This window comes from Sceloporus undulatus, chromosome 1 (genome assembly GCF_019175285.1).
Source record: "Sceloporus undulatus isolate JIND9_A2432 ecotype Alabama chromosome 1, SceUnd_v1.1, whole genome shotgun sequence".
Lineage (NCBI taxonomy): Eukaryota > Metazoa > Chordata > Lepidosauria > Squamata > Phrynosomatidae > Sceloporus > Sceloporus undulatus.
The window spans coordinates 98,734,660-98,761,625 of NC_056522.1; the positions used below are offsets into that span (position 1 = coordinate 98,734,660).

General features: G+C 38.9%; 1 protein-coding gene across 1 annotated transcript in view; it reads left to right on the plus strand.

The window, feature by feature from the left end:
- Nucleotides 1-22,985, plus strand: part of LOC121925152 (vesicular inhibitory amino acid transporter-like) — a 36,489-nt gene extending 13,504 nt beyond the window's left edge. Inside the window, exon 2 of the mRNA XM_042456977.1 lies at nucleotides 21,840-22,985. Within this exon, the coding sequence (XP_042312911.1) occupies nucleotides 21,840-22,985 (1,146 nt within the window). The remainder of the gene's footprint in view (nucleotides 1-21,839) is intronic.
- The last annotated feature ends 3,981 nt before the right edge of the window (nucleotides 22,986-26,966 follow it).

Genomic DNA, 26,966 nt, shown 5'->3' on the forward strand with positions numbered 1-26,966 from the left:
AAAATATATACATTCTGAAAAGCAAATCTTGATTTGCCATTTATATTGCTGTTTTTTTATGGGACTGAGCATCCACAGAAGTTGGTTCCACAGGGGACCTAAAAGAAAGCCCAGTGGATACCAAAGGCCACTGTATATCCCAGTTATGGTACCAAGGTTTTCTTTGTAGTGTGTGTGTGGGGGGGGGGAGCATTTGAGAGAGGAAAGGAAAAAATAGATGATAAGAGTATAGGTAGAAGAAGTAGGGGTAAAAAGAGGCAGAAGATGAGAGAAATAAAGGGAAGACAAAAGTATGAGGAAATTGTGAGGGGGAAAGAAGAAAGGAACAAAGGATGGAATGGAACTAAGGAATGAGGAAGAAAACAAACGGAGCTAGAAGTTTTTATGAGGGCAAAGGTGTGGGATGGAGAGAAAATATCGGAAGAATTAGCCATGGACAGAAGAAGAAGAAAGAAATGGGGAAGGAAAAGACATTTAGCCAGAAATGGAGAAAAAGTGAAAGGAGACAAAAGCGGGACAGAGAAGGATTAGTGATGAAGAGTAAGAGGATGAAGAAGATTGTGTGGAGCAGAATGAGAAACAGAGAGAGAGGGAAGTGAATAGAATAAAGAGAAAGGAATAAAGTCCTAAACAGAGCTGGAAAAAGAGCATTGGGGTTGTTTGTTTTTTTACTAAAAATAATAAATGCATGTCCACTTCAAGCATGAAAAGAATCATACTGTGTCTTCAACCATTAGAAATGGGAAAGTAAAAATAAGGGAAAAAAGCCATAAGTTTTCTTTAGTATCTGTAATACTATACCTGTGGTATCAGTACTGTATTTGAAGTACCAACAACAGCTGCTGTGCAGCAAATATTGAGACATCTGGTAATTCTACACATCAACGCTCCTTTTCCACTGTGCCTTGGAGCTGGCCATGGATAGAGAAACAATGGAATAGAGGAAGGAGGAGAGCAGTTGGCCAGCAGAGCATCTACAGCATCTGTCCTTCTGCCTGCAGAAGAAGCAGCCAACAACACATAGGAATGTCTTTCTTTTCAAAAAGTAACTGGTGTCTTCATCATGGGGATTTGGTTCTGCCCCCCCCCCATTGCATGAATGGAAAAAAAACATGGGAACCAATCCCATAGGGGTGATGTGCACACATTCACATTGGATGGCTGCATGTTTGCTCTACCATCTGAAGGTGGGTAGCCCATTAATACGCAGGGCATTGCATTCTTACCCTGAGATCCCTCCTTTATCCTGATGTTTGGGGAGAGGGACCAAATCCGAGATTGAGGACAGGTCCTGGGAATGGGAATCATGTTTTTACCCTATAGTGAGGTCGCAGGGTAGTAGTGGGCATGCTTTGGGTATGACTTAGGTGCCCTAGTGAGCAGAGAGAAGGGTTGAAAATTTCAATTGGTTTCCTTTCAATTGGCAATGTAACAAAAACATTATTCTTTTTCTCTATAGAAAAAAATCAATGGCAACCGGACTTGTCTTTGGTCTTCTTGTTACTTCTAGTTTCACTTAACTGGTCCATGGCAAATGAAAACCAGGATCAGGTTAAGATCAGACAGATACATCATTAGCTACTGGCTAACAAATAGTTAATTTGAAGTGAGAAGTCTGATCTAACCTGATCATTGAGATTCCCCCCCCCCACCACACACACACACCTTGCAAGGAAGATTTTTAAACGGTTTAACTGCTTTCATATATTTTGGGGAGGGGAGTCTTTTGTGTGTTTGCTTGTTGCCAAACGAGGAAAGGGAAAAGGAGGGGTGTGCAGTCCCAAATGCTGTCTGTCAAAAGCTTTAGTGCAATGAAGGTTGCAAACCCAGAAAAGTACAGTAAGGACAGCAATCCCATTGTAAAGCATTAAAAATAAAATTATTTAGCGGAGAAGAATAGTGTGTTAAATCCTTTGTATATGGGGTATATGTTTGAAAGTTATATCCTGATGAAGTCTGTCCATATTAAATCTGGTAGCAATACTTAACAGTATAAAAATAGGATTCTTTCTGCTAACTTGTGCCATCAAAGAAGAATAGTGAAAGCCCATGCACAGCAGACTGTCCCTCCTCTCTACTCGAACAATAGACCTAGGGTCAGAGATGACAGGCAGCAAATTAAAGCTGATGCCTTTCTTTTTTTTCCCCCTGCTGGCTTCATGTCACTTCCAATGTTTATATCTGTTCTATGAAGCAATAAGAAGCGAGTATGACAATACGTCATGAAATGAAACTGTAGGTCATGAATGCCTTTCTCCATTCCAGAATGTGAGCTGGTGTGTACTTTGGAAACCCAACAGAAGCGGCTTCCCTATCTTCCCTTTTTTTTCGGAGCACAGTGTGTGATAAAACACCTCTTTTTTTAAAACACAATTCTACTTAGTAACATGTACTCTTGCTATCAAGGAACACACAAACAACCACTGCCACCAAAATCTGAAATTTAATCTAATTTTTGTGACAAAAGGAGGAAATAAAGCAGTTGTGACTATAATCTTTGTGTGCACGCTGACACACATAAGCATATGCTTATAGGCTACTCCTCCCTTCTATTAGGTTACAATCTCGTTGTCTTTGCATTTTATAGTTTTTTTCTAAGGACAGAAATCATTCCCCTAGGACTCATTTATGGAAACATGTTTTTCTTTTGAAAGCAGTGACAAATATGGGGTGATGATAGAAAGCCCTATGAATAATAATGAATTGGAACGTGGGGGGAGTCTTTGCAGACCTCAGAAGAATGATTAAAGCAATCAGACTCCCTTTACTGTGGGAACTGAGTGTTACAAAGAGAATGTCACAGTTGTTTTGCCCTACCCGGAGGAAGGGCAACAGTGTTTTGCATGGCAATTAGAGGTAGCAGTTCCAAGTTACATATGAAATCACCCACCAAAAAAGCTGCTATAAAAAACATTAAATTGGAAAAGTTTATAATCGGTATTGTTTGGGAAGAAAAATGAGAAAGGCTGTACCACTTTTGAGTCCATATGAAATAAAGATGTATTCCAATTATATTCGCATTGAGAACAAATATTTCCAGAAACACTTTTTCCCTTCAATCGATTGGATGTAATATTGATATCAGCATAATTTATGACATTTTGTTACTGATAGTTACATATTTGGGTGGGGGAGGGTGGAATTAACAAATGTGATAGACAGACGTACACTAGAGGACTCTGTCTTATTATCACTCACCACCACCTATAATCTAGGCAACACAAATTGCCTGCCATTGGTATGGAAAATCACAGCAATTGTCAGATTATATCACCAAATCTCTAATATCCATGGAAAGAGCTTCTTGATGACTCATACAGAGTAGTTTCATAACTTAATTAAATAAGATAGAAGTGATGTTTATTGGGATGAAAATGACCACAAAACACAACCTTGTAGGCTTCTGTGGAACTTCAGAAAGTGCCATGTCCCCAGTGGATGTAGTTTTCAAGGACTAGTCATATTCTGGTCTTATTCTTTGCAAACACACATATATGCATGCAATGTGCTTTCCTGTGCAGAAAATGGCATTTTTCTACACAGAAATTTTCACACAGTAACTTGCTTTGACAGAAAATGCACAAATCTCATGTTTTAATATTACTCTATTACGCACTTTGATCCCATTTACTGCCATGGGTCAATTCTGGGATTAGTAATTTTATATATTAATTAGAATCTCTACCAGACACCCAGTGTCTCACATGAGACAAATCTGAGGATTCCACAGGATGCATTCATGGCAATTAAACTGGGGTTGAAGTGGGATTGGGGATTAACTGAGAGAGGAATTGCTTAAGCTATCCACTTTCTGCCACTTCCTTGTAAGCACTCAGCTGTGGCAGGCTGGTGTAGAATCCCCTGGGAAAGATCCATGAAAAGAGAGCCAGGGGATTCCCCAGTCAAAGTAGAAATATACTTTGTGTGAGAAAGAAAAAAAATCAGATGGAGGAAAATACATGCCCATGTGGGCAGGAATTAAAAAAAAAACAATTGGCATTTATTGCTTTGGTTATACATAGGACTTTGTGACATGAGGCTCTTTTCCCTCTAAAAAAGTGTTATTCTACAAATGATATGCTACCAGGACTGCTCTCTTTCCTTTTCCACCCTATGAAGCATTCCAACTGTAATCTGTTTGCACTAAAAGCTTATCACACATAGAATTTGGGATTTCCCGTCACTACCCCCTATCCTCACCCCTTTCCTAATTGGCTTCATCCTATTCAGACTTATTTGCTGCTATCTCAAACCTCCTTTCCATCAGTTTTACCAACCTAAGGGCGTAAAGTGGCAGCAAGTGCTCCAGCGGCTCAATGGTTTGACTTTAAAGTTGTGTGGTGACACCTATCAGGGGAGCCTGGAAGTACAAAGTCAGCACAATATGGATGTAAGAATCCAGCCTCAGATTTCCCCCTCCTCTCTAGTTTAAGCTGTACGCATTAGAAAACTAAATCAGTATCCGGACAGCATTGAGCATGCTATAAGTGCTATTCTTTGGGAAGTACATTTTAATCCTTTTTTATAACCCCCTCCAGATTTTAAAGGTTATGCACCCAGATTTTTTCCTTCTGTTCAACAGAACTAAAAAGCTTTCAAGACAGACCTCAAATTTCACATAGTGTCCATGTAGCTATCTTTTATGTAGTTATTCTTAGCAACAGTAGCTAAGTCACTGCGGTACATAATGGCATGGCACCAAAATCTGACTTCTGATATTTCTTATAAGTTGGTAGGTGCCTTATGCTCATTGGAAAAGCAGGGCCTTTTTTAAATACCTTATAAATTGCTGTTTGCACATAATATTTATTGTTTTGAAATATATTATTATATTTTTATGGAGCACATCATACCAACAAACATCAAAACCACAGAACAAACAAAAAAAGCAACAAACATAATATCAACAACAACAAATACCAAATTCCCATACCATGCAACAACTTTCCTATCCTAAAACACATATAACATATAACGAACACTTCCATTGCCTGAATTTCTTGTTCTTGTCAAGAAGTAAGGTTTCATCATTTTCATAACTTAATGTAACTTTACACTTATATTGTTCTTATTCAAATAAATAACACACAATGTAATTGCTATACATACCTCAAATATTTTCCATGTCTATTTTGATAAATCACTTTAGCTTTGTTTTAAACATATCTATACTCTTTTGGCTAAGATTGTGTGAGTAAAGTCTTGCCTTCTCCTCTTGTTTTGTTTGGTATTATTTCTCTTGCTATAATTCTCTTAAACCTTAAATTACAGCATTCTATTTGCCGCATTTTATTGTTCATTGAAGACCTTGTCGTATCTCCTTTTTCATCTCCAGGTCAAGTTTTCTTCTTTTCTTATCACTAGTAGTCCTTGCCATCTCGTCTTTAGAAAGGCATATATGGTTCCATTCCTTTCTTACACTCTTCCGATTTCCACTTTCCCCCCTTTGACTCACATCAAATTCGCTGTTATATATACTTACACAGCCATTCATCAATATTTGGGACTGTATTGATTTCCAGTGTTTAGCAAAAAAATTCTATAGCACAAGCTAATAAATGAAATAGTATTTGCATGATTCCTTCTTAACTGACTATAATCACCTAACAATATTGTTCTGGTTGGAAGTTTAAAGGTTAGTCTAGTTCTTTTGTTTATATTATATATTTCGATCCAAAAATTTTGGTTACTTTGCATTCCCACTAATGTAAAATGTTCCTGGATTGTGGGCACATTCCAACAGTTTAGGTTGGGACTTTTTAACATCAAAGATAGTTTCTGAGGTGAGAGATGCCATCTGAATCATTTATATGATCTCTTTTAAACTTGATTTATTGTATATTTCATATTTCTTCCCCAAAGCTCCTCCCACTTTTCGTACTATACTATGTCCAACAGCTGGGCCCATACCATGCATCTTTTATACCCTTCTTCTCCGTACCATTTCAGTAGCAATTTGTAACATTTCGAAATCAGTTATCCTTCCCTTTTTTTCATTACTCATCCCATTCATCTTTTCCTTCTGTATACCCTCTAGTTTCTACTACGTGGTACCTCGGGCATACGAAATACCCAGGTTACGAAATTTCCGGGAACGAAAAAATCCCATAGGAAATAATTGTTCCGGGTTACGAATGTTTTTTCGGGTTACGAAAAAATTTGGTGCTTTTTCGGCTTTTCGCACAAAATCGCGGCTTTTCCCCATTAGCGCCTATGGCATTTCGCTACGAAGGCTTTCGGGTTACGAAAGCGGCCGCGAACGAATTAATTTCGTAACTCGAGGGAGCAGTGTATTTGGAATCTTCACTTTGTCTATATAAGTACCAGTGGCATTCTTACCTTCTCTTTAAGTTCTTCCTGTGTTTTAATTCTCTAATTTCCTTGATTATTTTCCTTTATTTATATCCGAGTATCTCAACCATATTCCTGGTGTATAGCCTCTTCACTGAATAATGCCTCATGCGGGGAGAACCATTGTGGTATTTTGGAGCTAACCTAGTTTTATATTTCTCCCATACTTTCATTAGTGCATTTCTGATATAATGATTCTACAGTCCTTATGAATTTCTCTTTACCATATAACAGATATGCATGCCATCCAAATCGGAGTTATCTCCTTCAAGACTTAACAGTTTTATCATTATTCAGTGTAATCCATTCCATAGCCATACCAATACACATGCACAGTAAAACAAAGTCATATTGGTAAATTCATCCCCCCCTGTTTATTGTCACACAGAATTTTCATATTACCTTGCCCTTTTTTATCCCACACAAATTTGAGTATTTCTTTTGCCACACTTGTAGTGGCTTTAAGTTGTGTAAAATTGGTAGGGATTGAAAAAGAAACTAACTTTGGGGAGCACTGCCATTTGATGACTGCAATCTTGCCCAGGAAAGAGAGTTTAGTTTTAATTCCAACGTTCTAGACCATCTTATCTCTTTCCATAGGGGTTCATAATTATTATGGAATAGGTGAGTTTTGTTTGTAAGAGTGATACCCAGATATCTTACTTTATTAGCAATCTTAAAGCCACTATTTGTTCTATTTGTATTGCTCCTTTTGTCCATATTTTAGTTAATATTGTAGTCTATCTCTGTTAATTTCAAGCCAGTGGCTTCTTCACATTCTTTTAGTATTTCTATTAAGGGAGGGATACTATTATTTGGATTTCTTAAACTGAACACAATATCGTCCGCAAAGGCTCTAAGTTTGAATTCCCACTTTAATCTTAATACCTTGTATTTTAGTTTCCAATCTCACCCTATTATTAATACCTCTAACACTAAAATGAAAAGTAATGAGGACAGCGGACAACCTTGTCTTGTCCCTTTTGTTATTGAAAATTCCTTTGTTTTGCTCCCTTTACAATCACCCTGCTTTTGCTCAGTAAAATTGCTTTTATCCACTCCAAAAAGTTTGGACCTAACATCTACCTTTTCTAACACCCAAATAAAGTACCAACTTAAGTTGTCAAAAGCCTTTCCAAGTCCATGAAATCAATGCCATTTTTTCTTCATTATGTTTTTCAAAATACTCAATTGTGTTAATGACTACTCTTATGTTGTCTCGAAGTTGTCTCTTTGGCAGAAAGCCTGCTTGATCTTCGTGATCCATTCTCTAAGTACCTTTTTAAGCCTTTCTGCCAAATTGCACTAAAACAGTTTGTAGTCCACATGAGTAATGAGATTGGTCTATAGTTCTTCATATCTACAGCTTCTTTGTTTCCTCAATATCAAAGATTGGCATGTCTCCATGTTTCTGGAAAGTTGTTCCTTTTATGGCATAAATGTTTGTTTCAAAGGTAACAAAGTTGCTCTTCAAAACTTTAAAGTATTCAGCAGTGAAGCCATCGACCTGGTGCTTCATTCCCACATTTCCTTTTGGCTCTGATATTTCTGCGTGATTGGCCCGTTAATTTCTCTCGTTGTTCCTTCAAACATGGTGTTTCTCGCTTTGTTAATAATTCTGTAATTTTCTGTTTAGTATGTAGTTCCTTTGTATAGCTTAGCAAAGATTATGGAACAAATTTTTGATGGTGTCTGGTTGTTAGTCACCTTCAAATCTCTATCTTTTATTCTGTTATGTAGTTCCTTTCTCTTTGTTTCTTAATGTATATGACAACCATCTGCCTGGCTTATTTCCCTGTTCAAAGTATCTTGTTTGAGGGATTTCAATTTCCTTTGCATTTCGGCTGTTTTCTCACTTAATCATCTGCTTTTAAGTATTTTTATTTCATTTAGATTCTTGTTTGTGGTATCTTTCCTAGTTATTTTTCTTTATCTCTTAAATTGTTGTGAATTGTGTTCATTTTGATTTTTTCTCTTTTTGAATTTGAATTTTTGTTGAATGAAAAGCCCCGCACAACCCGCTTTCGGCTTCCCAGACGGTTGTAATGCCTATATCCTCTTTAAGTTTTCTTTAAAAAGATGTATTGTTTCTTTCCTGTTTGATTATATCTTCTTTTTGTAACAGATGATGCATAATTTCCAAGAATATTCACTGTATCCGTTTTCTTTATTAAGGTTATTGGGTTGTGATCTGATATTGATCTTACCCACAGTCTTCTTGTCACATCTTTAAAAAGCTCTATTCGAGAAAACATGTCAATTCTGGAGAGTGAGTTGTGGCTTTCCGAATAAAATGTGTATTCCTTTGCATTTTTGTATTTTGCTCTCCACAACATCTATTAGGGCTTGTTCTCACTAGGTCAAAAAAGGCTCTCGGAGTTTTCCCTGGATCTCTTTATTTCTTTGTTGATTTCTATCCAGCTCTGGGGAGATTACCCATTCCAATCTCCCATTATAAGTGTTTTTTCATAGTTATATTTGCCAACGTTTCTGATAGATTCTGTAAAAATTTTCTTGTTTTTCTGATGGTGCAATATCCCTACCAAAAGATTTTGCCATCTAAAAATGTAATTTCGAGACCAAGAGTCTCCCTTCGCTATCTTTAAAAAAAGTTTTGGTGTCGTATTTATTGTTAACGTAGATTACTATTCCCCTTTTTCTCTTTGATCTGTGATATAAATTCATTTCCCATTTTTCTATTTTCATAGTCTCTCGTCTTTCTCATTGATGTGTGTCTTGTAACATATTATCTGCTTTTGTTTGTTCCCCAGTGCCATCCTTTTTTTTTTTTCCGTTTCTGTGGTGAGTTTAGGCCTTTTACGTTCCAAGACAAAAATTTGATTTTAGACATTGTTCTTTTGATCTTTTAGTCTGTTTCTGCTCCCTCTTTTGGTTCTACTGGTTCTTCTGGCCTGTTATTGTTTTCTTTCTCTTCTTCATTATCTGTTTCTTCTTCTTCACTCCTATTCTCTGATCCAGACCCTTCTCTCTCTTGCTTACGCGTCTTGGATCTTTCTCATCACAGCTGTTTATGGTCAAAGCTTTAATTGAAATTTGCTTAGTGACACCTGGGTTTCTCTGCTTGCTCTTTAGTGTCTTCTTATTTTCTTCTTTAATTTATTTTAAATAACTCCAAGAAGAGCTTTCTTCCATTAATTGAAAGAAAAAGAATATATATATATGTGTGTGTGTATATATATATATATATATATATATATATATATATATATATATACACATACAGTCTCTTCTCTTTGTGGTACAGTATTTCCCCTTTTAGGAGATAGAGCCCCTAAGTATTCTTTTTTTACCTTCTCTCTTTACTCCTTACTCACAGTTTGTCTCATTTCCCACGGTGCTGTTTCTGGTCTGTTGTAAAGTTTTTTCTCAAGATGTGTTAGTCCACTAGTTTCCAGGCAATCCTGCTTACTTTCTGTTTATTTCTTGCCTCCTCTCTTCTTTTAAAAAGTTGGTGGCTGCTCTAGTGCCTTTTTCGGCTTCCCAACCAAGCTCCGGTTACCTCCGAGGTCTCACTGTCGTGTTGCCGCTCCCGGTGGGGGTCTGTGAGGGGGGGACCCTCACAGCCTCCTGCCAGGGCCAGTCGTGCCAAGACAGGACTAACCTCTGGTGGGGTTCCTTCGCCCAGCTAGTGCTGTAGCTGGGGTTTTTCCCACACCGCGATGGTTTTGCGGATAGGGAAAACGCTGAGTTGGAAGACGTCCTCGAGAGCCTCTCTCGGATGCGTCTGGCGAGCAGCCATTCCTAACCGGAAATATAATCAGTTTTGTTTAATCTTATTTTTAAATGAAAACATTTCTTTCAAATAATATCTCGCTATCTTTAACAGACTTTAAATTGGGTTAGACACTTTCCAGAGACCAGATGGCAATACTGCAGTATTTTGGACTTCAGAAATCTAAAAAGTCACAAGGGCCCATTGTGGGCACCAGCATGGGCAACCAGATGTTAGGTGGTGTCACCCCTAGCCACTTTGGGGGGGGGGGCATTTTAAGCCATTGTTTTCTGTTTCAAAGTCTCCCACCCCCCAAAAAAAAGAGAAACAGCATTATTTAATGAAATAAAAGTGGTTTTGGCAATCTTTATGGGTGATTTTCTTCCTTCAGCTGAAAAAATGCAGGACTACTCAGTGTTTTGGTGGGTCAGTGCTGGTAACAGCAAATGACAATTTCATTGGTTTAGTATGTAAGAGTAAACTGGTTTCTCTCTGTTGCAAAAATGAGAGACAGAATCAGAGTGTATGATGGAAGAGCTGGGAGCGGGGCTAGAAACACAAAAGTTCCTCACAAAAATGCTGAACTGCGGTTGACAGTTGAGTTGGATGGAGCCATAGTGGGGCAGCCATATGCACAACTTCTTCTCTTTCCACAGAAGAAGCATGTCCACCAGTCAATCTTGCTGAGCAAAGGACACAAAGTGACCATTCCAGGGACCCAATCCCACCTTGCCACTCCCTCACCCACCCTCAGACATTTCCAACATCCAGCAAGCTGTGTTTTGAATAATGACATTCTGCAATCATAATTTGGTCTCATATTTTGATAGCTCCAAACAAATGTAGAAATAAGCATTGATAGATGGATCAATGCCTTTTCTTTCTGTTATTTCCCAGGCATGCTAGCTGTATAGTTTACATGTAATGTGTCTGTTTAATGTCCTCATGAACAAGGTGGTGGTTGGTTTCTCTTTTTAAGATTGAATGTTCACATAGTGTTTAAACAAAAGCCATTTCTGAAAGGTTCTTGTTCCTCACATGGAAACTCCAAGTGGTTCTATTAAGGGAGGAAGGAGTAACTTCACCTATGCTGCATCTGAACTGCAGAAATAATCCAGTTTGACACCATTTTAATTGCCATAGTTCAATGCAGTGGAATTCTGGGAATTGTAGTTTTGTGAGACAGTTAGCCTTCTCTGTCGGAGAGCTCTCATGCCACAACAAATTACAATTCCCAGAATTTCATAGCATTGAGCTGTGGCAGTTAAAGTAGTGTTAAACTGGGTTGTTTCTGCAATGAGGACAGATCCCTAGCCAATATGTTCCAACACATCTGAAATATATTTGGCATCCAGTTGCCTGAGACTAATGCTTTAATATTTCAATTTACTTTTACTCTTTCCCTTTCATATGAATTGTTTCTTTTAACAAACAGCCTTTAGGACACTCAAAGCAAGGTTTCAAGGGAAATAATGCAAAAAAAGAGGGTAGATGTTGGTCCACTACGATTGTCAGTCAAAGGATAAAATTTTGTATAGCCAACAATTTATTTTTCTTTACATAGAAAACTTTTTTCTAAGATGTCAGTGGGTACCCAGAAGTGGCCAAAACATTAAGCCAAAGAAGAGTGACCCCTAGTGTTTACAAATATAGATTCAGAAATCCAGCCCTACTTTCTAGCAATGTTTTAATGCTTTTAGTACTGAAAGCCACACACATTAGTTATCACATTGCACATGATTGGTCTTTACAGCACATGGGTATCTAAAAGGCAGTGCTCTTGCTCACCATACATCCATGGATAATCTATCATGCGTCACTAGGTGCATAAATCCAACAATACCATAAATTCTCTCTTGGAAAAATCACAGTGCTTTGCTTGAATGGATAAATAGACCTATTCCAGAAACTCAAATGCCCTAAACACTGATTTCACAGTGTATTGAAGATGACAAATCACACCCTAAGCCTCAGAGGTAGTGAGCTGGATGGAATGCTTGCCCCTGGAGCTAAATGGAGGAAATAACCCTTTTTTCCTACTACAGTTTCTTTCTATTATGACAAATGAAAAAGGGAGGGGCAAACCCACTGTCCCAAATGGCCTCATTTTTATTCAGAGGCTCATAAAAGGTAAGATTGTAACAAAAATATTTAGTTAAAGTTTCATTAATTTTAACACATGAAAACTAAGCAAGCCTTGCCCTTGCTTAATTCACTGAAATCAGTGGAGGTTCAAAATAGGTTGAGCCTGCCTCACTCCAGTTATAATCAGTGATCCATTTTAATTCTCACAAATGATAAGCTGTAAATTGTCAGCAGAGGTGTGTGGTAGAAATCTAGATTTGCTTCTCTTCTTCAAAAATGAATATACCATACATATTTTCAATATGGATGTCATAAGTAATACAAAAGTGACAGTGAGTCAGAAATGCATGATTTCATATTTGTATAAGCGCCCCACCCCCACTGCTGTGAAGTCATTTTCATTTGCTCCTTTTTTGGACTTTAGATAGCAGCTAGAGAGATCTATACATATTATAAACAATGCATATAGAGTCGGGAGTCAGATACTGGGCAAATTCCTCACTGTGAAGGCTCCTACGCATTTTCAGGGATCCTCTCTTTGCTAGAGTTTCAACCCACATAAGGCCCATTCACATTATGGAATTCCATTTTATTCCACTTCATTCTACTTTATCTGTCAAGAGAAAATTCTGTGGCATCCTGGAGTTTACAGTTTTGGAGGAATGAGATTGGTGTGGCAGAAAATTTTAAGTACTGTTCTAAGTACTCCCTAAACTGTAAATCCCAAGATTCTATAGGCTGTTGCCATGACAGTTACAGTGGTACCTCGGGTTACGAAATTAATTCGTTCCGCGGCTAATTTCGTAACCCGAAAAACCTTCGTAACCTGAATTGCCATAGGCGCTAATGGAAAAAAATAGCTCTCTGCTGCCCTCCGGTGGCGAAATAGCGCCGAGGTTTTTTCGTAACCCGAAAAAACCTTCGTAAGCCGAAACAATAAATCCCTATGGGATTTTTTCGTATCCCGAAAAATTCGTAAGCTGGGTAATTCGTATCCCGGGGTACCACTGTAAATTGGAAGTATAGTACTACAGGGAAGTAGTGTGAAATGGCCTGAAGGCAGAACCTATACATATAGGTGCATATCTATGGCCTCATTCCCACTTACAAATAAATTGCTTTGCGATCCAAATTGATGCATCAGTTCGGCAGCAGACCATGGCTCACACTGTATTTGCCCCAATCATATTTTCTTGCTGTAAAATAAAATAACCCACTTGTGGTTCACACTGACAAGTGAATCGATTCAATTTAAACCATTTCCTGTGGGAATCTCTCAAAATAACCCACCTGTAGTTCACATTGGCAAATCAATTGGTTCAATTTGAAGTGTTTTCAGCAGGATGTTTTCCCTCTCTGTCCATCAATGCAATCACATTTACATACTTTCCGCTTCCCCACCTGGCGATCCATTATCACATCATAGTAAATCAATAATAATCCTCATCTCATTCACACTGACACTGAATTGATTTGTGAATTCAATTCTTCAAATCGATTTTTGAAATCAATTCTGATCTGCATCGGTTCACACTTGCATGGAATCGATTTATCCAAAAAGAAGTGGAAAAAATCAGCGTCCAAAAGACACGGGTTAAATGGGTCTAGCACATGCCCCTCCCCCTCTGAATCGCTTCAGCGATTCGGTTCAAGTGCAAACCAGGGTCATTTAAAACATTTCCAATTGATTTGCAAACCCATTTAAAACATAGTGGGAACGCGGCCTACTTTGCCTCTTTCAGACTTTATGTGGAATGTGCATAATTTGGATTGTCATGAAGACAACAGACATAATATCACTTCCTCCTCTATATTTGCTCAATGCAGTTTCTATATAGTCCTTATACCCTCCTGTAAATATTAGTGACAAGAGGAAACATTCATATGCCATGACTGCAAATGTGTAGTATTTTGTCAACCTATCCTGGCATGATTGCTGGTACTACATACCAGATTACTGGCACTAAATATGTATTCTATTTTCTATTTTAGAAAGCTCTTAGGAACATAACTGTCATATGCCAGTGCCACAATTATCATATACATGAGTTATGTAAACAGATAATGGACCTGCCTCCTAGCAAGAATTCTAGAGAACCATTTAACCCAACATCTTTTAGAGTAAATACAAACAAACATAATTTATGGTACCTTACAGTCTAATATCTACTATTTATTTTATTTATTTATACAAATACTAATATCCTGTATGCTTGCACACCACTCAGAGCAGTTAATAGCAATTAAAAGCAATGAAGGTTTAAAATTATGAAATATGTTTAAAAGATGAATACATAAAAGATAAATACAGTCGGTCCTCTATATCCACAGATTCTTTAAATGGCATCCATGGCTTGAAAATATTCATATATATATATATATATATATATATATTCCAAAAAGCAAACCTTAATTTTGCCATTTTTATAAAAGACACGATTTTACTATTCATTATATTTAATGAGACTTGAAAATCCATGGAATTTGGTACCCATGGGGGTCCTGGAACCAAACCCCAGCAGATACTAAGGGCCCACTGGGCATAAAATTATGGAAGGAAATTCTTGACAGTAAAAATGGTTTGGAAATGGAACCAATTGCCCAGAGAGGTAATTGTGCATTTTCCACAAAAGGCTGGACAACTGCCTGTGGGGATGCTTTAGGTGGAGATTCTGCATTGAGCTGGGGTTTGGACTTGATGACCAAGACCCAGTACATACCAGCCCTTTGCGGCATCATGGCGACATGCTAGGGTTGTGTCGGGGTGGTGCATGCACACGCCCCACAACCCTAGCATGTGATGAGGACATCACAGCTGTGCAGCGCCACCCACATGGCGTGCACAGCTATGACGTCGCAGCAGCGCAGTGTCCAAACAATGATGCACAGCTGTGATGTCATCACATCATCTTTGGTGGTTTGTGGCGGCACAACTGCACCTCAAAAAGGAACCTCTTCCACGCGTTCCTTTCTTGCTGCGCAGCAGCGTCACACAATTTGGTTGCTGAGGTGCAGCTGCGGAGCAAGGAGAAGCACCTCCCCAGCGCCTTTTTTTGGCGCTCTGTACATCACCCAAAAGATCAAATATAATCATTTCTATGATTATCTTATTCAAGAGGGAAATTCCTGCCTAAACAGGAAGGCAGTGAGATTGTGGCAATAGCATCAAAATTATGACTAAGTAACATTGTGAATATGAAACAGTTATGGATGAGTAATCTAGATACTTATTGCATTGCCCCCAGAATGGCCCCATCATGTTCCCAAAAGAGGGTGTGACCAGAACGGGATGGGACTAAGAACGGATGTTATCGCACAGAGGAATGCCGCCGCTGCCGCCGGACGTTCCCATTGCATCCTACATCTATGCCAGAGGACGCAATTTTTGACAACTGTTCAAAAGCGTTCTCAAAAATTGCACCCTCTGGAATGGATGTAGGATGCAATGGCGTTCCTCTGCGCGATAACATCCGTCCTTAGCCCCATCCCGTTCTGATTACACACCCTTTTGGGAACGCGACGGGGCCGTTCTGGGGGCAATGTGATAAAGTTGTATCTGTTTTGTATTCATGATCACTACTTAGTCATGATTGTGGCACTATGGCCATGATGATAACTCCCCCCAAACTCACTTTACCAAGCATCAGCTGCATGGGGAGAATGAGATCCATTTTGCCAGTTATGTATGTAGCATAGGTGAACAATGTTTCCATCAGATCTGGGGTGGGATTGAGGCCAGGAAAAGTTGCTTACTTAAGCATACTTAATTAAGTGGGTGATACAAGATTCTGGCCATAGGTCCCTGAATCTGAAGGAATAATTTTGCAGTTGTTCTCCAAGACCAAGCCATTAAACAGAAAAAAATAACATTGGATAAAAGTATTATTGTTGAGAAAATAAGCCCCAACACTGTACAATTAAGTGAAGGAAGGGAAAATAAATTTAGAATTATCACAATTCTGAATTTCTCTTCAAAGTCACCATTTCAAGATCCATGATTATTAGACAGCTTTCTCCCCGTTAAAAATAAACAAATGAATGGGGTCATTAATTTCCAGTAGAACTCTGTAATACAAATGTCTGCTATAAAAAGAAACCCTAAACACAGAGAAAGAAGGGAGTTGGGGGTTGCTTGTTGTTGTTGTTGTTGTTAAAATCCAGTAATATTTTGTAATAGCTGGTGTGCTCAATTTGGACATGATTTTAACTCCTCCCCAATAATCTGGGGTTCTGAAAAATCGATCCAGGTTTGGGACAGGGGGGGGGGGGGGGGGGATACAGTATTTCAAACTAACTTCAGGCTTATGTGTTCCTGCTAGCACCAGGAGAATACATTTTCTATAAATGCATAACAATTCTGTGTGTGATGGGACATAGGATCAGAGTAATGTTTTGTGACAGCGTATTTCCCCACATGAAATGACCTTCTGTAGAGGCTCCTGGGAGTTTTTATTCTTTTTTTCTTTTCATCTCACTCTGGTCTACAGAGGTACTCAAATGTGGAACTGCAGTGACACATTTAGGATTACCAAAATACATTGCCTCAGTGTAACAGCTGCAGAAAGCTGGAGAGGTTAATGGAGCTAACCTTGCATCATTGTGTTTGGTAAATATATTGTTTTTAACTCACTGAATTTTTGTTCCCATTAGTTGCATTGTGCACTCAGTCTTTTATTTCACAGTTCTATTGAGGCTGTAAACTAGCAGATTGGGAATCATTCTCCCAGTCCAGATACAGATACAAAGGCTCACCTGGCTTGGCATGGAGATATTAGTTCTAGCCATGATGAAACATGCCATACTTGTATCCCATTTGGATTATTATAATGTGCTCTAAATGGAGCTGCTTTACAAAATGCTGGAATACTTGAGCTGGTACAGAGAGCTGCAGCCCAAATGTTGATCAGGGTTGGTTATAGTGACGTTTATATATTCCTGATGTTTCAGCTGTATCAGAGAATGATGACATGGAGGTGTGTGGAGTATATATATTGTGTGAGCCTTGGTTGGGGTGAAGAGATTTACATATTAATATGTGTTGGTCTGTTGGTGAATGGCCAAACCTCAGGGTGGGAGGAATATGCGAGAAGGCTTTAATTAGTGAACTGTTGTCTGTTAGGAAACCCCCTGACCCTGGTAAACAAAGTAAACAACCTTTGGCTACCAGTCCTGAAAAACACCAAAATCAAGATTCAGCACATACAAATGAACATCACCCAGGGCCACATAGCCCCAAAAAACCACAAAAACTTCTTTGTATGTTTTTACCTCTCTGTGTCTTCACTTGTATCTAATTTAATTTCTGTAAGCTATTTTGATTCCCAGTTCTGGGGATTTTAGGTAGGACAGGAGACTTGTGCTCTCTCTCAGCACAAGACAGTAAGACAGGCTTACACTGGCAAAGAAAAGAAAAAGAATACAAAGAAGAACTGAAAGACTTTAAAGATGTAAGCAGAACAGCTTTTCTCTCCCCCGTTTCTCTTGCACTGAATATCTATCGCACTTGTAGCAATGCAAGACAGCTACCACTGTTCTGATTACTCAACCAACAACATAATGGACCATTATTTTAGAATGCCTTTAATCCATTCCATAGCAACACGACAGGTCAATTCTCCTTCGCTCACACTCCTTGTTTGCAGTTTGCTTCCAGAAAAAAATGTTGGTTGATGTCATGCATGAGAAGGCAAAATGTATGCCTAGGGGAAACTCTACTCTGTCTTCTGCAGCTCTAACCCCCCCCCCCCCATATACGCACATAGAGCTATACACACAACATCAAAGGCACCTTCCAGGACCATCTGGAGGTTCCAAAAGATGGTTTAAGAGGATGACTTGTCACTGTATATATAGGGATATCACTTGGTGCTTCTTTGATGACCCTTGTTCTCTACCAGCTACTAAGTGGCAATGTAAGGCAGGGCAGGATACAGGGAACAGGTGAATGTCAAGCAAGTTGGAATAGTTGTGCAAGGAAGATGGTGAATTCCTCTCTCTGCAATGAACAGTAACAGCAACAAACAATGTATTGTTTTAAAGTATGTTTTATGTTTTAAATTCTATATTGTTTAATTTTATTTTAAGGGGGGGTGGGTTGAGGGTTCGGACTGTATATTTTAATCTTGTAAGCCGCCCCGATTGCATTTTGTAGAGAGGCGAGATATAAATAAATTTTAATATTATTATTATTATTATTATTATTATTATTATTATTATTATTATTTATGATGCTATGCCAATGTATACCATTAAAAGTATCACAGCCATCCTGAGATGACATAATATAAAAAGAGAAATAATAGTGTTCCAATGTAAGTAAGCTATTTGGCTCTTACTTTTGAGTGGGGAAAGGAATCAAATAAGAGTGTAAAGGAAGAAAGACAGAAATATTGTCAACAAAGAGCCAACTCAGCCACTAGAGTGAATTACACTGATATATTTGAAACAGAATTAAATTTTATCTTATTAATGATACAGAGGACCCCTTTGCCAGCCTAATTCTATTCTCCTCCCACCTTTTCTTATTTTTCTTATTTCTTTTCATTTACACAACATTCTAGGGAGGCTTGGTAGTAGAGGAGAGAGTGAGGGATTGTCAAAGCTTAGCTTGGAGGCTTCTTGTGTTCTACCTCTTGCCTGAAATGCATGAATACAAGTTTGGCAATGTTAGTGTTAACGTATGAATATTGAACCATTAGGAGTCATGGGACAGGTACTCCAAAAATATCTGAACTCGTTCTTTAACTGACTTAACCTGTCCTTATATCCAAATACAAAGTACATATAAATGTTAGAATAGAGTTGTACTGGGTGTGTGCATGAGGTGTGTATGTGTGTGACATCAATCATGGTGTAGATCTGCAGCCACATTCTCAGGATCTATCCTTTAATTGAGCACCCAGCAGAGACAATCTGGACAATCTATAAAACCTGTATAGTTCATGAAGGTTTAAGAAGCACATAGCAGCCTACCTTAACAATTAAACTGTTTTAAAAATTGATTTTATTTTATTACAATTCAAAAATTGTATAAATTGTCAACATATAAAAGCAGCAATGATCCTCTAACAATTATGAACTTTTTCACCACCAGAATCATTCACAATAAAAAATACATCTAATAAAGACTGCATGATGATTGCACTGGATAGTGATTGTTCAGCAGCAGCAAAATTGAGACAGGAAGAATGGAAGGTGCCAAATCCATACAATTTAAGTCCTGAACAAATAAACGATCCCTTAATTTATAAAATTCACTTTATCCCATATCATTCCTTATGTCTTCTGCTTCATAATCACGAAAAAGATACCTCCAAAATAATGACTTTCTTGTTACCCAACACAGCTTCCCAATCATCTTTCTTTCACTTTCACCTATGTTCATACTGGACAGGCTTGTCACAGGGCCAATATCTTGACACATTATACCAATTTTAGCCTAATCTACACTTGAGGTTGTCTTGGGGCTATCCTGGCTTACTCGCATTCTTGATCCAGTTGTTCTCCTTGAGCGACACATTTCTGTGCTTCAGTATCTGGACTGAGAGGCATACACCTCCTAAATCAGGAGCTAATTCAGTTCCAATGGGCATACCTTTCAAGTTTACATAATGGCCAGATTAGGCATAGGCCCAGCAGAGCACAGTCTGAGAGGCCCAAGTATGGAATATATAATATTAAAAGCATAATAAATGCACCCACAATGTATATGACTAGGCACAGGATCAAGACACAAGATCAAAATGGGAATTATAATAATTAAAAGCCACATACAGCAGCAGTAATAATAGCTGTGGCCCAGCAGCCTCCTCTCTCCCCTTGGATCTTGGAAAAGGGTCTCCCAGAGAAGAAGAGAAGGACGGGGGCACACACGTCTGTTTCCAGAGCCTCACAGTTAGGGGAGAAAGGAATCTGGCACATCCAGCCCATGGCCTCTTGTCTGTCACTCTTTCATGTCGCGCAGATAGTTGGGGAAAAGAGAAAGAGAGAGAGAGAGAGAGAGAAGGGGGGACTAAATGACAAGGAGGAGCAACAGCAGCATTGCTGGGTTCAGCAGTAGGGAGAATGGCAATCTTTCCCAATCTTGCAATGGAAAAAGGCATAACAGGAGCAGATCCCACCTGGCAGGAACAGTTATGTCAAGTGGTCAAACACGTGTGGCTGGTAGACCTCTTCCAATCTAGAGGGAGCAGTGCTTGAAAAAGGGGTGGGCTAGGTCTAGAGAATAATAGTTGTCTCTTGCAATTGTTCTATTACAGCAAGAACGATCTAATATGAACAACTAGTTACATAAATAATTTCATTGTCTTTTTCTTTCTTTCAGTTATCTTTCATGAAATTAGAAACACTGGCAAGAATCTGATTGCTGTTGATGCATATTGTCAAACTTGGTTAAATACATAAATGGGAAGCGTCAATAAAAATTGTTTATTTGTAATTAAATCTTTTTTAAATTTATGTCTATTCTTCAGTGGTGTCTTTGCCCCTGGTGCCGCCCAATGGAGGGGCTGCAAAGGGCGCTCCCAGGGGTGGCATGCTCGGTCTTCCTCAGGGCTACCCCATCCTTTTTCTCAGGAGGAAAAGGAAAGGATGGCATGGGGGAGAGCCCAACCAGGTGTCACCCCTTTTCTGGGGTGTCACCCAGTGTGGACCATAACCCCCGCACCCCACAATGACACCACTGCTATTGTTCACCAGTTTTTGTATTAATGTGAATTAATTGTCAATAAGAATAAGAGTGTGCATGGCACCTCTTGACCCATCCTGCTTTGTTATAGGTATTTAACCCTGATGATAAGAGACAGAGAGAAGTTGTTTATTTAAATTTATTATAAACATTTCAATGATTCTTTTGAACAATGCATACCAGCACAAATATTCCAAGTAAATACTGTGGAACTTCCTTTGTTCTCTGTTATTTTTGCTCTACTGAACAAAGCAGGACCATAGCAGATTTTGGGAAGCTAGAAATTTGGAGTGAAATGGGCTTCCCCTACCGCACCGCACCCCACACAGCAATGAACTAATATTGTTGCTCCATTTGTATTTAATGGAGTGGCTGCCTTCCCAATGAGGAGCACCAGGATATGCCTATTGCTGCTTGACAAAGGCCAAAAGAAGAGTTTCTCCTTTCAGTTATCTATGCAAATACAGAAAGAAAACAAAGTATTACAGGGTTAAAAATATGAGAGGACACATGCATGGATCCTCAGCTTTATTCATCTAGCATTGCTCCCAAAAATGCCATTTCCCTACTTGCGGGAAATGTATGAGGGCAGCTAAAGCTCTTTGATTTTATCATTACTGAATCACTATTGAACATTAGTACACACATTGATTAAATAACTGCTTTAAAGCCTTTCAAAATTATGTTTGCAATCACATTGGCACTTAATATTTAATAGGAGCTTGTCTTTATCATTTGCTTATCTTCTATTTCCTGTCTTTTCTGGGTGTCTTTGCTCTTGCCAGCAATTATTTTTCCTCCTAACTTCATTCATCATGAATATACACATTTTTGGCAGCTCTTATTTACTGAGACAGGTTAATGTAACAGTGATCTTTCTGTGCAATTACTAAAAGGTAGCCATTGACAGCTGCAGGTTTGAATGGGTTGTTTCTAGTAAACATATTTCATCAGGGTTTTTGTCCTCTCTATTTTTGTCCCTAGGGGATTTTTGTTCTAGGTTTGCCATATGCTCTACTCCATAGTGGATACAGTGGACTGCTTCTTATTATCCTGGCTGCCGTTTTCTGCTGCTACACTGGCAAAATTCTAATCGCTTGCCTGTATGAAGAAAATGAAGACGGGCAGCTCATAAGAGTGAGAGACACATATGAAGACATCGCCAATGCCTGCTGCAGAAAGCTATTTCCGAAACTTGGTGGCAGAGTTGTCAATGTGACCCAGGTGACGGAACTGATCATGACATGCATTTTGTATTTGGTTGTTAGTGGAAACTTGCTGTCACATAGCTTTCCAGCTCTACCAGTGACGGAGAAAACGTGGTCGGTAATTGCATTCGTAGGCCTGCTGCCTTGTGTATGTATCAAAACCCTCAAAATTGTATCCAAGCTGAGCTTGCTCTGCTCTTTGGTCCACTTTGTTATTATCTTTGTAGTGATAACATATTGTCTGACCCAAATACACCGGTGGTCCTGGGCAAGATTTAGCCTCTCTGTACAATTTGAGAGTTTCCTGGTTTCAGTAGGGGTCATCATTTTCAGCTACACATCCCAAATTTTTCTTCCTACCCTTGAAGGGAATATGAAAAACCCTAGAGAATGCAGATCTATGTTGAACTGGACTCACTTCTTGGCTTGTGTCTTCAAGACAGCCTTTGCACTCACTGCATTTCTGACATGGGGTGAAGAGACAAAGGAGGTTATTACTGACAACCTTCCCTCATCATTACAGACCTTGGTGAATTTGTGCCTCTTGACTAAGGCACTTCTGTCTTACCCTTTGCCCTTCTTTGCAGTTACAGAGCTCTTGCATGCTTACATATGGCCAAGTCACAAATCCAGTTATAAATCCCATTGGCTTGCTATCATTTTAAAAAGTTCCCTCCTCTTGTTAACACTGCTGATGGCTCTGTTTGTACCACATTTTGCCCTTCTGATGGGTTTAACTGGTAGTGTAACAGGTGCTGCAGTGACCTTCCTGCTTCCTTCTCTTTTCCACTTAAAGCTTAAATGGGAAAAGTTAATGTTCGTGGAGAAGTGTGCAGACATTTCTATGTTTATCCTGGGTATCATTTGTAGTGTAGCTGGTCTTGTTTGTTCAATAAAAGGTCTCTTGAAAGCATTTGGATAAAGGTATAGTGACTACACTGAAGCCTCTTGACATGTGGCTCAGTAAAACTGAAAAGTAAGTAAAATAAAATGCAAAGGGGAGCTGGACTCAGTGGACTAAATGTTGCACCTGACAAGAGTATAACTATTGAATCATTGGGATTTACCTGTGTGTTGATTCACCATTCAACAATGGATTCAACAAGTCTCTCTAGTTGGGACTGAGTTACAGCATCCCAGCTAGAGGATGTTTTGTCATGGTTTGGCTCCATTGAAATCAACAGAACAAGATGCTAATAGCAAACATATTTGATTGATTTCAGTGGGACTAAAACATGACTAACACTGACTAAATCTGATCCAAGATATTCATATATGCATGCAGATGCTTTAATTGTCAGTTTTACATTCACAATGGAAAATTATTTAAAGCTCTTGTGATATATCATACAGCAGTGCTAGCAAATATTTTGGCAAAACAAGTCCAGAAAGACCGACATTGAACAGTATAGATCCATCCCTTTTGTATAATGATATGGCTTTGCCTCTCACCTATTGAACTGTGGGCTCATCCAGGTGGGGTCATTCTGAGCAATATGTGCTGTTCAAATATCTTCTGCTCCTTCTCTGACACTTAATGTTGCTTTTTCCTCCAAATGCTACTACATTTCCCATTTCCTCTTAATTTTTTTTTAAAACTTCAGCAAATCACAGAGTTGCACCCCCACACCCACTGCTCTTCCTTTAAAAAAAACACTCTCCATATTACTGTTAGATCACTAAGGCTGCTGCAACACTGCAGAAATAAAGTAGTTTGACCCTACTTTAACTTCCATGGCTTAATGCTTTGTGATTTGAGGATTTGTAGTTTGGTAGGGTACCAGAGCTCTCTGACAGGGAAGGCTAAATATCTCATAGAAGCATAGAATAGAATCATAGAATCATAGAGTTGGAAGAGACCACAAGGGCCGTCCAGTCCAACCCCTCTGCCATGCAGGAACTCTCAGTCAACGCATCCCCAACAGATGGCCATCCAGCCTCTGTTTAAAGACCTCTAAGGAAGGAGACTCCACTACACTCCGAGGGAGTTTGTTCCACTGTCAAACAGCCCTTACTGTCAGGAAGTTCCTCCTAATGTTGAGGTGGAATCTTTATTCCTGTAGATTGCATCCATTGTTGCAGATTCTATTTTCTGGAGCAGTAGAAAACAAGCTTGCTCCATCCTCAACAACCCTTCAAATATTTAAACAGGGCTATAATGTCACCTCTTAACCATCTCTTTTCAAGGCTAAACATCCCCAGCTCCCAAGGTCGTTCCTCATAGGGCATGGTTTCCAGACCTTTCACCATTTTAGTCATCCTCCTTAAGACATGCTCCAGATTGTCAACATCCTTTCTGAACTGTGGTGCCCAGAACTGGACACAGTATTCCAGGTGACGCCTAACCAAAGCAGAATACAGTGGCACTATTACGTCCCTTGATCTAGACACTATACTTCTATTGATACAGCCTAGAATCGCATTGGCCTTTTTAGCTGCAGCCTCATACTGTTGACTCATGGTCTACTAGGATTCCTAGATCCATTTCACACATAGTCTTGTTAAGCCAGATGTGTCCCATCCTACATCTATGCATTTCATTTTCACCCCAAAGTTCAGTACTTTACATTTCTCCATATTGAAATCCATTTTGTTAGCTTTGGCCCAGCTTTCTAATCTATAAAGGTCATTTTTAATTTTGATCCCATCCTCTGGGGTATTAGCTACCCCTCCTAATTTGGTGGTATCTGAAAATTTGATAAGCATGCTCCTTATTATTTCATCCAAGTCGTTGATAAAGATGTTGAATAGCACTGGGCCCCTGGACAGAACCCTGTAGCACCCCACTGGTCACTTATCTCCAGAATGAAAAGGAGCCATTGTTGAGCACCCTTTGGGTTCAGCCAGTCAATCAATTACAAACCCATGTAACAGTTGCCTTGTCTAGCCCACAGTTTATAAGCTTGTTTGCAGAAATGTCATAGGGAACCTTGTCAAAGGCCTTTCTGAAATCATATGCTATAGCGACAGCATTCCCTTCATATACCAAACTGGTCATTTTATAAAAAGAGCGAGAGCGAGAGAGAGAGAGAGAGAGAGATTATATTAGTATGCATGACTTGTCTGAAATCCATGTTGACTTTTTGTGATTATGGCATTCCTGTTCTAAATGTTCACAGACTCTCTGTTTAATTATCTGCTCTAGAATCTTTCCTTGTATTGATGTCAGACTAATTGGATGATAATTGTTGGGATCCTCCTTTTTTCCCTTTTTAAAGATGGGGACAATGCTAGCCCTCCTCCTGTCTGTTGGGACTTCTCCTGTTGTCCAGGAGTTCTCATAGATTATTGCCAAAGGCTCTGAGATTACATTTGTCAGCTCTTTTAATATCCTTGGATGTAGTTCCTCTGGCCTTGGAGATTTAAATTCATTTAGATTAACCAGGTATTCCTGTACTACCTCTTTACTTATTCTGTGCTGCATTTCCCCTATTGTGTCCTTTTTCTCAGGTTGAGCACCCTTTTCATTTTCTGAGAAGACTGAGGCAAAAAAGGTGTTGAGTAATTCTGCCTCTTCATAAAACCACAAATCCCAGAATTCCATAGCTTTGAGTCATATCAGTTAAAGTGGTGTCAAATTGCTTTATTTCTACAGTGTGGCAGCAACCCCCTGTGAAGTCAGGCATGAGGGACCACTGCTTCAGCCTGCCCTTCTGTACATTCATGCTGTTACTACAAAATTCCCTTATGACCTTCTCTTCTCTTCCCTCACTCCATATCAGTGTGTGACTACCAGGCCAATCAATCTCAACTACCCTCCCATTTCAGTTTCACCATTTTACATTTTATGTCTGATGATATAATGCTAATAATGATAATATAATGCTAAGATACTTTCTTGTTTTAAGAAGAGGCTCCATGGGAGCGGGATAGATGGGGATGGTGTGTTCAGCCTGAAGTGGAGGCATTATACTTGTAATCAGATGTCCTCCTTTTGTAGAACATGTTCTACATTTGTGCTTTCTGTCCAGGAGTAATTAAAAAATATCCTCAGTTTTCACCATGACTAAAAAACCCATTGACTTAACACCACATTTGTTGTTCCCTTTCAAGAAATTTGTTCTTAGCAGCCTGCCCCTACTGCAAATAGGGGGATGGGATGGATTCTTCTAAAATTCTTTTTTCCTAGGAACAGCAGAAGACAAGACTTGTCCCCATAATTTGGGATGCATTTGTTTCTTGGAGGGGAAAAGAACAGCAAACATGTTAGGCAATGGGCTGCTTGAGAACACAGTGCAAATGTTGAAAAGGGTTTTTTTCTTATGCCACCCCTTTGGACAAATGAAGGAATAACTTAAATGTAGATTCAGTCAAGGGGTTGTTGCTAGTAAAGTACAATTGTAAATATTTGTCTTACTCAGCATTCTACAGTATATTACAAGCCAGTAAGACATTTTAATAAAGATATGTTCATCAGAAAAATACAGTTGAGTACATAATAAAATACAGAATATATATATTATAGCTATAAACAAGTCATATGAAATGAATTTATATTTATATTCGTGTTTTTAATTTTGATTTTGTAATATCCAACATTTTTCTTGAATGTCCTATACCTTACAATGCCTTGTCCTCCTTTGTGGTTATGACATCTGGTCACCTTGAGTAATTTCTGCATTGATGTCCAAGGGAATTTCATCTTGCCACCTTAATGCTAACACTACAGAAAGTTTAAGGAACAACAGGAACAACAACATCAAGGACAGAGACCTTGGGAGGAGAAGGAGAAGGTAAAAATTCCAAATCAGAAGTACAACTGGAGATGAGAAGCAGTCAGAAGGGGCACAGCTAACATCCCAACCCACATTACCGACAGCTACCCACTAATGAACTGAAATGAATTGCCTTCATGAACCACACTAATTGAACTGCACTCATGCAATATCAGTTTTTTTGAAAA